At 43.2% G+C, this 12,541-nt stretch overlaps 1 protein-coding gene across 3 annotated transcripts; it reads left to right on the top strand.

The window, feature by feature from the left end:
• The first annotated feature begins 1,995 nt into the window (after positions 1–1,995).
• slc7a2 (solute carrier family 7 member 2) lies at positions 1,996–12,289 on the top strand. Of its 3 annotated transcripts, none has more exons than XM_034884024.1 (12): positions 1,996–2,362; positions 3,687–4,067; positions 4,153–4,308; positions 4,873–5,038; positions 5,231–5,367; positions 6,222–6,444; positions 7,858–7,994; positions 9,466–9,568; positions 10,038–10,249; positions 10,337–10,503; positions 10,739–10,847; positions 11,703–12,289. In XM_034884024.1, exons 2-12 carry the CDS (start codon positions 3,698–3,700, stop codon positions 11,888–11,890), a joined length of 1,968 nt encoding a protein of 655 aa, XP_034739915.1. In that variant the 5' UTR covers positions 1,996–2,362; positions 3,687–3,697; the 3' UTR covers positions 11,891–12,289. The 3 variants fall into 3 exon arrangements, with proteins under 3 accessions (XP_034739915.1, XP_034739913.1, XP_034739914.1); XM_034884022.1 differs by lacking the exon at positions 7,858–7,994 and adding an exon at positions 7,448–7,587 and having other exon boundaries at positions 1,999–2,362; XM_034884023.1 differs by lacking the exon at positions 7,858–7,994 and adding an exon at positions 7,448–7,587 and having other exon boundaries at positions 2,001–2,362; positions 3,690–4,067.
• Positions 12,290–12,541: the final 252 nt, after the last annotated feature.

The raw sequence follows: 12,541 nt of genomic DNA, 5'->3' as shown, positions 1-12,541 counted from the left end.
TATCTGTGATGCTGTCTTTTTAATTTGACTTCGGAACATCCTCATAAGCGAGTTAGAGTCTTGTCAAAATGAGGTCTGAGTATCTTCCTGCCCCAAAGACGGCTGTTTAAAAAAAAAAAAATTTGTAAGAGCTGTTGTGTGCCTTATCAGTAATTGTTCACTTTAACATTTCCTGGTGACACCAGTGTTAACTGGAGCGAACAGTCCCGGTGTCCGCAGGGCAAACACCACTCAATCTGTTGACCATATCCACAATTTTGAAGCTAGGTCACTCAGCCATCGGAGGGCAAATGCATTCAATTGGCTTCACAGAATTAGCGCATGTCAACAATAAGATACGGTGAGCCAGTGACTCCTTTCCATCCCTGCCATGGTTACAGTGCATGAATAAAAACATGACAATGAGGATGTCATGAAAATGAGGATATCCTGGAAAATCATGCTGCAAGATATGAAAAAATGATGCAATAAGTAATAGCATTGTTGAACACCGCGATAAGAATTGATTTTTGATAAATAGCACATATTAAAGTAAACTCAGTTCTGGTTTGTCCATATTGTCTGTAGAGGTGAGTTGTACTGCATTACACTGCTTTTAGTGTACAGCTAAAATACAAGGCATTGCTTGTTTAATTAAAAAACATTTTTTTTATTGAACATTGAACTGATCACAAAAGGCACGACAGTTTAAAATCGAATTTCTTTGTTAGTTTCTCTTTCAACTAACAAAAAAACCCTGCGTTTCTTTCACAATGTGGCTATTGTGCAAGGTGGTATTGTGATTTATTGTGATGCCCTTAAGGCAAATTGTGTAATGCTGATTTGTTTTCAAAAATGTTAATGGACATTTGCCACAGAAATGTATCATATCTACATGTATCATATATAAATAAGTTGCTTCCAGATAGTCCCTACGACAATAAATATCCAGTAATGAATACGGCTTCATGATTATGTTTATTAGGTTTGTCAATGAATATTTCAAGATGCATTCGTGTTATTCACTAACTTCAATGATCTATTGCGTTGTGTTGCTAAGCGCACAACACTGCTTTGTAAATAGCAAAATACACTTAAAGTCACAGGACATTTTACAAAATCCCCGTTTCTTGGTTTCATGCTCTTCTGTCATTTGATGGGGGCCAAATTGTCTTGTTAGTGCAGACTTTTGGCTGTATATGTGTTAAATCATTTTAGATCAATGCGTGAGTTTTTAAGCCAGCATTAACAGTAGTGTCTCCATCCGGCCCACCGGATGGCTTTCCCATCAGCATGCAGGTCAGAGAATCAACCGTGCAGCCAAGGTTTGGTGCGCGGTGGGCCATGATATTTGACTGCTTGGCTGGATGGACAAACTCAGAGAGAGTTGGCTGTTGTCATGCCAGCTGCCACCTTCCCACTGAGGTCTTAAGCTGGTTTGAGCTAGTCTTGGCAGACCTTCTCCCCACTGTAAAAAACGTACTTGTAATTTGCATGCAGTGTTTGATGGAAAAATGTCCCTTTTTCATTTCTTTTCTACAAAGGAGCTCAAACTAACTGAAGTTGCCGTAGCTATGCCAGGCTGTTGGCGGTACACCAAAGTGAACTGGGTTGTTGATTTTGTAATATCCATGGGTCCAATAGCTCAGGGTACATGGAGCAATACCTGTCTTCCATTAGGAGGACTTAACCCCCCGGTAGCATAGTTCATCCACCCTTCATTGACCAATCAGCACCCAAGCTTTTAGCAGCACTCTTGTGGGCTGCACTGGGTAAACACAAGTGTCTGCCTCAATGTTTGTCATCGCCTGTTACCTAACCATTTATCAGCAGTCAGTAAGCATCTGGGCAGCTGGGATCTGTGTGCGTTACAAGTTACAAATTTGACCATCAAGATTCCTCCCTTTCTCCTCTCTGCCCTGCTGTGTGTGAGCCCATGGTGCAATGTTGTCTCCACAGAGTTTAACTCCCCCAAACCTTAAGAACGGTGGTGAAACCACCCCCCAGTCTAATTCCCCGGGGCCCCCTCCTCCCCCTTGCCTCCCTGCTCAGGGGACGTCACTCCCCTGGCAGCAGCGGGACTGGAGGCTGGAGTCTAGGCGCAATGCAAGGGCAGATCCTATGAAGAAACTCTGAGAGGAGGCGTAAAAAGTACTGCTCTGCTCAGTGTACATAGCAGCATATGAATAGGTGTTGAGCACAGTGCTGAAGCAGAATTTGGAGGCAGCAGTTCATGGGAGCAGTGGATTTTATTTGACTTTTTACCTGCACTTCATGTGCAGATGATCTGCTGTACAAGCTGGAAAAAAACGCACTGACACTTCTTCGTTTTTTTGGTGTCTGAACCTAGAGCCTTCATATCCACGCAGAGTCATTCTAACAGGTAGGTGCATGTCTCTAATGAAATACAGTATTTGTGCATGCATTTAGAATAACTGAAGCTGGAACTTAGTAGGAAAACCTATACAGTGGCTGTAAGCTGTTTGTGAACCGGCAGTCTTTGCAAAGAAATTCCACATGTTCAGTTTAAGTTATGACCCAGATGTTGCTGTCACTGTAAAATGCAAAACACACATGCATGTGTAGAATAATGATGGAGGTAAGATCTTACCTGACAGCATAAGTTACTGTAACTTGTATTAGTTTCCAAAGCAAAGTTTAAAGTCTGGCTGTCGTCTTTGCGATCTTCACTTTTTCATTTACTGTATTCTTGGAGGCACTGTATCACAGCCCACATTGTAATGTTAATGAGCTGTCACCACCAAAACTCCTTTCCACCGCACTAAATTTGAGGTCAATGCATATTTGGACGGTCGTCAGTGTTCATTTATGGTCACGGTAATCAAAGTTTTGGTTCCAAGAAGAAGCTTGCACTTCAAAAGCTAGCCAGAAACTGTTCACTGGAGGGCATATTCCATTCCTCATTTATCTAATTGTATTCATGCAAACATGTTAGGCAGGATCTGTCAGCGTTCTCACTAATGAAAAGAGACATTTTACATACAAGGCAATGAACACAAAGACGACCTAGCAGTTTCTTTTTGTGCCCCTTTTTATAAAACTAATTAGTTAAGAGAGATACTGGAATGCCTTTGTTGTGTTCTCCTGGTGCATTCATGGACCCTTTATGAATGCAGCTCTCTGAGTACTTAGATCTGCACCATGACCCCAAACAATGGATTTTAATGCGACTCTTACTGTACTGATTGGACTTTACCATGCTGTAGCCCTTGGTAGCATTCTTAAAATGCACGCCATAGTTTTTAGAGTTAACTCTCAACAGTCCTAATTCCATCTTTAGTTGATCCACACATGTTATGCAATACTGACATTTCAGCATTTTTTTTCTTTCTAGAGAACAAACTGCAAGCGCTGTTTTAAATGAAATGGGGTGGAGTTGAACCGGTTTGACAATTCTTGCACCTTCTTTGAATAATAATATTTTTTGAGCAAATATTGATTCTTAGAGAAAGAATAATAGTAATGATTGAGTGAGATTAAATTATTTCTTTTGTACACACATTTATCCAAATACACCTTTTGATTAATTCAATCAAAAATATCCACTTATACCAAAGAACATGGATTTCATTAAGTATTAAATTGTCATTTAAGTTTAAGGCCGCCTGTCTAGACCCAAAAAAAGTGGGTCAGACCTACGTTGCACAGGTATTTTCAGTCTTTTCTTATCTCTTTCCCTCTGTCAGCAGGTGTCAACATGTTGGAGCAGGTTCTGTCCTTCGGCCGCTCCCTGGTGCGCAGGAAAGTGGTCGACATGAGCAGCCTGGAGGACTCAAAGCTGTGCCGCTGCCTAGGAACCGTCGACCTCATCGCCCTAGGAGTTGGCAGCACTCTGGGTGCCGGCGTCTACGTCCTGGCCGGCGAGGTGGCAAAGGGCGACTCAGGCCCCAGCATAGTCATCTCCTTCTTAATTGCTGCCCTGGCCTCGGTCATGGCCGGCCTGTGCTACGCTGAGTTTGGGGCACGCGTCCCCAAGACCGGCTCTGCTTATCTTTACAGCTATGTGACTGTAGGAGAGATCTGGGCCTTCATCACGGGTTGGAACCTCATTCTCTCCTATGTAATTGGTAAGTTAGGGACAGTCTTTGAATCACTTTGTTATTTAAAAAAGATGCTGATCCTTCATGGTTTCTGTTTTTTTCTTTATCACAGGTACCTCCTCAGTTGCCAGGGCTTGGAGTGGCACATTTGATGAAATCATAGGAGGACACATAGAGGTATTCTGTAAGACCTACTTCAGAATGAACTCTCCCGGCTTGGCTCAGTACCCTGACTTCTTTGCCGTCTGCCTGATACTGCTGCTTTCTGGTAAGACAGCATATAAAGGTTTATAATCCTAAAGCCAATAATGAAACGGAAATTAGGATTGATGCACAAGCCGTCTTTATAGGGCAGACCACGTTCCCCACCTTGTATTTTTTAAAACTCCCTGATCATCCTTTTCAGCGTTCAGCAGCACACTGCTTCGCTTTCCCACAGAGGTTTCTGAGGGTTTAGGATTGTCACTAGCTGTTTATGACTTGGAGCACTCCATTTTCATATCCTGTGGTCACATTAATGACAATCCAGGGATTTCAACTGCACATTAAATTAATTTAAATGATTCTCACTGTGAAGCCTCAGAACTGCAGACCTCTTGTTCATATGGAAGCTGTTTAAAATGCATCAAGTGCCAGTGTTTTTTAAAAAACGTGTTAGGTTTTTTGGGTTAAGTGGGACAACTCGATAATAATAGCAATGAGTTAGAACATGACACAGGTTGCAACCACTTGACAAATACAATATAGATTGAAGCATTGCTGGCATTTCAATCAAACGACAACATAGGTCAAAGTAGTGTTATGAACTCTATTGTCCATTTGCTCATTTTAGGACTCCTGTCGTTTGGCGTGAAGGAGTCAGCCTGGGTCAATAAAGTCTTCACGTCAGTCAACGTGCTCGTGCTCTTGTTCGTCATCATCTCCGGCTTCGTCAAAGGAGACACACACAACTGGAAGATATCTGAAGAATCCCTTATAAATGTCACCATAGTTACAAGGTAATGTATTCATTTAACCGTAACAGTAATAGGTTTGTAAAGCCCGTTAATGTAAAGCTGTTCCCTAAACATGCACAACATAACTATCAAAAGTACTGTAAGTCTGGCTTGTTTGTGTAAATGCAGTGCTACGAAGTCACACACACAGGCCAGCAGTGGTCAAACTTCTCCTCACTTCTTTTTATGTTTCAGGAACTTGACGTTGACGGCCAACGTGAGCAGTGATTATGGCGTTGGAGGATTCATGCCCTACGGCTTCAGTGGGACCTTAGCTGGGGCTGCCACTTGCTTTTACGCTTTTGTTGGATTTGACTGCATTGCAACTACAGGTGAGCCAGTGATAGGTTGTGATTTATTGTGACTTCCTGTACTCTCAATGCAGGGGCGGAGCCAAAAACAGTCAAGGCTCAGCCCAAACTTAGAGGGGTGGGGGGTCTATGGGCATGCTGCTATTTGCACTATTTTTCAGGCCATTTGGTGATAGTAAAAATCTGTACATCCTTTAGGAGAAACATGATAGTTGCCAAGAAAACGAATCAGAGTGTAGAGCCAACATCCTACTTTGTATGTGATTGTTCTCCAACTCTCTTCATCATTCTGAAACACAGCACATGTTGAGGATGACTCATTTTCGGTCCTGCCACCTGAAGAGAGGCAAACATTTTCAGATGATCTATTTGTAAGTTACATAACAGATGTAGTGTAGGAATTTGATGTAAACAGCATTACTAACCTTTAAACAGATGCCATATGGTGTTTTAAGCCCCCAAACGTCGGCTTAGGCAGCTCTGCAACCGCCAACTTCAAGGAACCTAACTAGGGTGACCAGACATTCTGAAAAATTCTGGACCGTCACAGAATCCAAGCAGTTGTCCCAAATCCCGAATCCTGCCCTAATTTTCCCGAAAATTAGGGAAAAGTCTCAAGAGCAGACTCTCGAGTAGTTATAGTCTAATAGAACCTTAAAAACTGTTCATGGTGATTAAGTAGTCCTAAAAGGTATTTCATTTATATTGCAAGTTTATCTTATTTATGTAGCATTTTAAAAGCAAACAAGTTTGCACCAAAGTGCTTCACAAGGACATAAAGAACCCTAAATTCTTTATGTTGAGGCTTTTGAGAGGCCACGCCCTCAGTCCGCCACTGGCTCAATGAAAGATATTTGTGTATCTGTGTGTGACAGGCGAGGAGGTGAAGAACCCTCAGAGAGCCATTCCCATCGGCATCGTGGTGTCACTGACCGTGTGTTTCCTGGCGTACTTTGGTGTGTCGGCCGCACTCACGCTGATGATGCCCTACTACCTGCTGGACGAGAAGAGCCCTCTGCCCATGGCCTTTGAATACGTGGGCTGGGGCCCTGCAAAATACGTGGTCGCTGCAGGCTCACTGTGTGCCCTCTCCACCAGGTAACCACTGGATTTGCTTTGGGGAAATAAGTTGAGCAACAAAATATTTATAGTCATGGTAGACGAAAGCATACTGTATTTGAGTCAGCAGAATTGATAATGACTTTAATTTCTGATCCATGTGCATGCTGTAAATTGGTGACAAAGGTGAAAAGCTCTGACCACATATCTCCGTCTATCTGTCTTATTATTGGATTGATTCCTATTGCTTAGTGGGACATAATGGGCGCAGTGCTTGATGCTCTTTATTTTCAGAAACCTGCATGTGTTTGTGATATTCTATTTATAATTAAAGTATCATAATTAAGGCAGGATATCTATGAACAATACATTGGTTTGGCTTAATTCTGTCTTTCTTTCCTGGGGGTTTGATTTAATAGTTTTCCATCAAAAAACACTGGTGGATGTCAGTGCCCATCTTATCCCATGGTCTGAACTCCTGTGCATATTATCAAATTTGACTCAAAACAATACAGTTATGGATAAGTCTGTCAATATGCGTTTAGGCTGTTCCTTCGGAGTCTGCCCTTTGGCGGTCGTTTTCACAACAGCTACCAGTTGTAAAACCCCTTTGGCACATGGTGCTTTCATAAGGTTGAACTAAATGTTTACACTCTTGGGAAATGCATTTACTCAACGGCACCTGAACACCATATAAATCCAACTCCAAACTGGTTCTCAAAACGGAGAAAAACAACAAAAATATCTGTTTTCACACGTTCAAATTAAACTGTCTAAAGACACTAGTGATATGTAATTGGCCTGTCCAAAGCATGTACAATCTATTGTATTCCGTTGATTTAATTGAAGCATTACATTATGCTAGGAAACAGGAAAGAAAGACATGTATTGACTTTAATCCTGCTCTGAAGCTTTGATGATGTCATTGTTGGTGTAAATTTATGTGTGTGTGTCTGTCTATGTGTGTGTTTGTATGTGTGTGTCGGTGATTGGGACTTTTGACTAACGTGTTGGTCTTGCATGTCTCTGCTGTCTCATGCAGTCTGCTGGGCTCCATTTTCCCCATGCCTCGTGTAATCTATGCTATGGCACAGGATGGGGTGCTTTTCAAAGTCTTAGCCCGAATCAATCCTAAGACGAAGACCCCTCTTGTTGCCACTATGACATCCGGTGTAGTAGCAGGTGAGAGCCGGGGAGAGTCCAGTGCTATTTCTCCTGCTAATCTTTCTCCACCAAACAACTGTGAAAGACACAGTTAAATATGCAGACACTTAATTCCCTTTTCTTTCTTCTCCAAATTGACCCGCCCTCTAACACTTCCTTTTCTAAATTTCCCAGAGTGTAGGAGGTTTTCCCTCAATGTACACATGTTGTTCTTTCACAGTTGTGTAGGTGTCATGTTTTTCTTTCCCAGAATGCCCTCACCTAAACCATGAACCCTCTTCTCCCTAGCCTGTTGGGTTCCATGTTCCCTCTGCCACGCATTCTCTTTGCCATGGCACGAGATGGAATTTTGTTCAGTTTTATGTCCAAAGTGAGTAAGCGCCAGTCTCCTGTAGCTGCCACCATGGCGGCAGGTACCACTGCGGGTAAGCTCCCGAGACAAGGACTCGTGTATCATGGGGTTGTGTTGTGGACTTGTTTGTTTGCTTTTAATCTATGCATGTTGGTGCTGCCGGTTCCTGCATGTTAAAGTGTCAAATGATGGGGTTTCCAAAAGCATGTGAGAAAACATTAGACACATTGTTAAGGCGGATACGTTCATAGACATTATCTGTGTTCACCTCTTCAGTCCATTTGGCTTTTAGTCACTTTGCTGAATAGAAAAAGAGAGAATAAGCTACGGGACAGCAACGCTGCTGTAACTACAAGTGCTGTCTCATATCTCTCTTGCCAAGAAAGCAAATAAGTGTCAAATGATTCCTTTAAATCTACTTCCATGTCATTAAATTGTTGATTACGAATTCAATTCAATTTTAATTATAGTATTAATTCATAACAAGAGTTATCTCGAGACACTGTACAGATGGAGTAGGTCTAGACCACACTCTCGGATTTACAAGGACCCAACAGTTCTAGAAATCCCCCCAAGAGCATTTAGTGTGACAGTGGCAAGGAAAAACTCCTTTTTAGGGAGAAACCTGGGACAGACCCAGGTTGTGGGGGGGGTTGATGAACAGGGGCAATAACAGTCACAATAAAAGATAAAGGCACAGTGACTAGAAATTGCAGTTTGTAGTAGTTCATGCTGTAGCAGGGCGCTGCAGGACGTAGCAGGATGTGACAGGGGATCCCAGGACGTGGAGCAGGACCACAACGATCCAGCTGGGGTAGAATGCAGGTTTAAGGCACTTCCACATTGGCTCCACTTTTTAGACCAGAAGCTCGGTCCGTTAACACAGATACAGAAGAACAGTTGGCCTTTGGGGACTGATGTGGTGCTCATACAGTGTTACAAACGTCTTCTTCTAAAGCTCACAATACGGTGAGGTATGTGGTTGCATAAGTGGCCGATATGGACCCTGGGGGGGACCCGTAGCACACCAACTCTCCCACAGCACAGTGCATGTACTGTGCAACTGGTAGAACTGGGCAGGGGAGCTTCCTCTGTTGTCTTTGTTTTAGATATAATATTGTCAGGAGCAGCGGACATACCACCAGCTTGTGTCTGGACCTACGCTGCTGAGATCAGCTCCGTACGGGAGTCTGGTGCTGAGACACAAGAGAGGGAACGCTAAATCTCACATCAACCATCACTCGTAATGGAGACGCCCATGAAATGTCTTTGGAGTCTTTTTTTATTGTGTAAATATGTCTGCATGAAGTTTTTTTTGCATCTGTTCGTGTTCATGTGCATTTGTGTGATGATGCATTCGAAGAAAACAGCTTTTCTTTTTATAATTGCAGTTATTATTGGTGTGGGTGTAAACCTTTTAGTGTATTTTGTGAGAATAATTACTCCAGTTATCAGTGGTGATCATCATTGCATACATGTTTTTTGTAAAAGGGAAAGTCTTTATGGTAATTGCATGTTTATTTTATTTATTTTGCTTGCTACAGCCATCATGGCCTTCCTGTTTGACCTAAAAGCGCTGGTGGACATGATGTCCATTGGAACTCTGCTGGCCTACTCGCTGGTTGCTGTGTGTGTTCTGATTCTGAGGTGGGTACATTTGTAAATAACATTGCGAAACAGCTTCCCTCAAAGCCCAGAGGCCCCGTCGGTGTAGCATGGGCCTCGTGTGATTGCATCACACCGGTGATGTAAGAGCTGTGAAAGCTCCCATTGTAGCAATGTGAAGTGGTTGCTTGAGTGAATAGAGGTGTTTATTTATGTTCCTGTACTTACTTTCAAAACTCTGGACCTGCCGGACCCTTCTGCCCATTGCACCGAGGTGACTCATCACCACAGACGCAGTAAACACAGACACAGTGTTCGCTCCCTGATTTAAACCACGTTATTTACAGGCCTCAGTTGGTTTGTGAAGTAAAACCAAACCACCTTAAACTATTCCACAATGAAAGGGGTTTTGTAGCTGGATCAAGTGTAGTGTTCATAGACACTAAAAAACATGTTGCTGTTGTGAAATGCAGATTCGTGATCTTTAACCCTTGGTGCCCCTGCGGTCCAGGTACCAGCCAGATGGAGTCCTAGAGCGGCGGGCAGGCACCGGTGAGAGGGACTACCTGTCCTCCGTGGAGGGTGAGTCTGAACTGACAGAGTCGGAGTCCCACCTGAACATGCTGAAGGGTGACAGCTCCACCCTGCAGACCGTCCTGCACCCTCCTGCCTCACCTTCTGAGCATTCCTCCAGTGTGGTCAACATGTCCGTCTGTGTGCTAGGTAAGCGGGCCGGATTAAAATCTTTTTTTTTCTTTATGGGAAAACAAATGTCAGAATTAAGTGTGTGTGTTTGTTTTTTAACCCCAGTGCTGGTAGTGTGCGTGGTCAGCTATCTCACCACGTACCACATCTACTCCATCCTTGGCATGGAGGTGTGGATCCTGGCATCGCTGTCCGTGTGTCTCCTTATCTTCAGCGGCTGCGTCGTCATGGTCTGCCGACAGCCTCAGACCAGCACCAAGGTTTCCTTCATGGTGCGTGGCAGCTCAATAAGAACACCCTTTCAATTCAGTTTCAATTCAATTGTATTTATAGTGTCAAATCAGAACAGAGGTTAAATCAGGACACTTTACAGATTAAGTAGGTTTAGACCAGATTCTATCATTTACAAAGCCCCAACACTTTTCATGCCAAGTCCTGCATTATGGGATGAGACGGATCCAGTGCAACGATAGTGACGGTGGATTCTTCTGCTTGCTCCCGTCACAGGTCCCCCTTCTGCCTTTTCTGCCCATTCTGAGCATATTCGTCAATATCTACCTCATGGTTCAGCTGAGTGGAGATACCTGGATACGCTTCTCCGTGTGGATGGCTGTGGGTGAGTGCCTTTCAACTACTGGTCCAAACATTTAACCCATTGTGAACATATTTAGACAAGTGGCTTGACATTTTGGGAAACATGCATAATGCATATTGTACAATATGCAATTTAGATGAGAAGATCCATACCACACTCACGTATGTTAAATATGAATCTAAAGCAGAGCTGGTTAGCTTAGCTTAGCGTATATAATGGAAATGGGGAAAGGTACTCTGTCTCCACTGGGAGAAGTGGCTTCCTGGCATCATGTCGCAACCCCTAGGTTGCCAGGCAACCATGTGAGACTTAAAGAAGTCACTGCTCCTCGCCAATGAATAGGCCGGCACCTAATTCCTTGTAACACCACAACGGGGTGTTTTTCACACTTTTTGTGGTTTTTGTACAGATTAAACAAACACACAATGTACAACATGTTCGTTAACGAGCTTTAGAGGCACTGCTAGATGGATTCTGTCTTTCAGATGAGCTAAGCTAAACTAACCTGGTCTGGAGCTTCATATTCAGTGAACACATGAGATGTTCTCATCTAAACAACATGTGTTGAACTCTAGTAGGGCTGTCCCTGTTAAGTCAATTAGTTGACTACGATTTCTAAAGTCAATTAGTAATTATTTTGATACTTTATTCTTTGAAACTCTGTTTTATGAATGGTAGTTGGACTGCAATCGCATTGCGGTTTTCTGGTCAAAGACCACTCAAAGCGCACACATCTGTCAGTTAAATCAACTTATTCATGATGAGTGTTAGTCGACTAAGAATTTCTTTAGTCAAGCCCTAAACTTCCCCTCTAAGATGTCAGGCCTTAGCCAGTGTTTTTTTAGTATCTCATATGTCCTTCAACACCTTCCTCAGGCTTCCTGATCTACTTTGGCTACGGCATGTGGCACAGTGTGGAGCGCCAGCGTGGACTCCAGGGTCCTCTGACCAGCAGCAGCACCCAGAAGCACAACAAGACAGGCGGGGAGAAGCCGGTCGGTGTGGGTGCAGTGGGAAAAGACCAAGATAGATTGATTTGTCCAGAAAAGACCAGCCGGTGTTAGGAGTGAAAGATGCTGTGAGGAGACAGATGCATAAAAGCACCCAGCAGCTCTGCCTTGATGCACCTGTTCACACAGCGTCGCCACGTGTGCGTCAGTCACAAACACACTCTGCCTGCGAAGGCAGCGTCAGTACTCTGAATCAGCGGCCACACGATGGGGTGCCGCTCCGACACTGTGATGGATCCACATCCTGTTAGGTCACGTTGCGCTTTAAGGACAGCATGGAGGCCGAATTGAAAGGACAGGTAACACACTGGAGGCTGATGGTCATTTTTCCCTTGCAGCCAATACAAGACTGCAGCGATGCATCTCTCTTTCATAATGGACGTTTTTATTGCATAACACACATTTAGTCTTTTCTGGTAATTGTTGCATTTTAAGCAAGTTTGTACGAGTGTTAAAAAAAAAGAAATCTTGTAAATCTGTGTTAGCCATTTAACAGTATTATGAGATTTAATCGCACCAATTATGTACTACTATTACGAGCAATGTTCTTTGACAGTAGTGTAGGATGCTGAAAATGAACCAACATTAGTTAAAGACTCGGTGTCAATCATAAAGTTGAAATATATTTTAGAGCTATTTTGTGCAAAATTTTTTTATCTGCAAATTCTATGTATAAAAACATCATAAAGACGCCGCCACTTTTAG

The sequence above is a fragment of the Etheostoma cragini genome, chromosome 10 (genome assembly GCF_013103735.1).
Source record: "Etheostoma cragini isolate CJK2018 chromosome 10, CSU_Ecrag_1.0, whole genome shotgun sequence".
Lineage (NCBI taxonomy): Eukaryota > Metazoa > Chordata > Actinopteri > Perciformes > Percidae > Etheostoma > Etheostoma cragini.
The sequence above is the reverse complement of the archived record's forward strand: the minus strand, read 5'-3'. Positions and strand labels throughout refer to the sequence as shown.

Bases quoted from the DNA above. Each gene is read 5' to 3' on its own strand.
- slc7a2 (XM_034884022.1), top strand. From the start codon at position 3,698: ATGTTGGAGCAGGTTCTGTCCTTCGGCCGCTCCCTGGTGCGCAGGAAA. The intron at 7,588-9,465 runs GTGAGAGCCGGG...TGCTTGCTACAG, and splicing joins GACATCCGGTGTAGTAGCAG to CCATCATGGCCTTCCTGTTT. The intron at 10,848-11,702 runs GTGAGTGCCTTT...CACCTTCCTCAG, and splicing joins CTCCGTGTGGATGGCTGTGG to GCTTCCTGATCTACTTTGGC.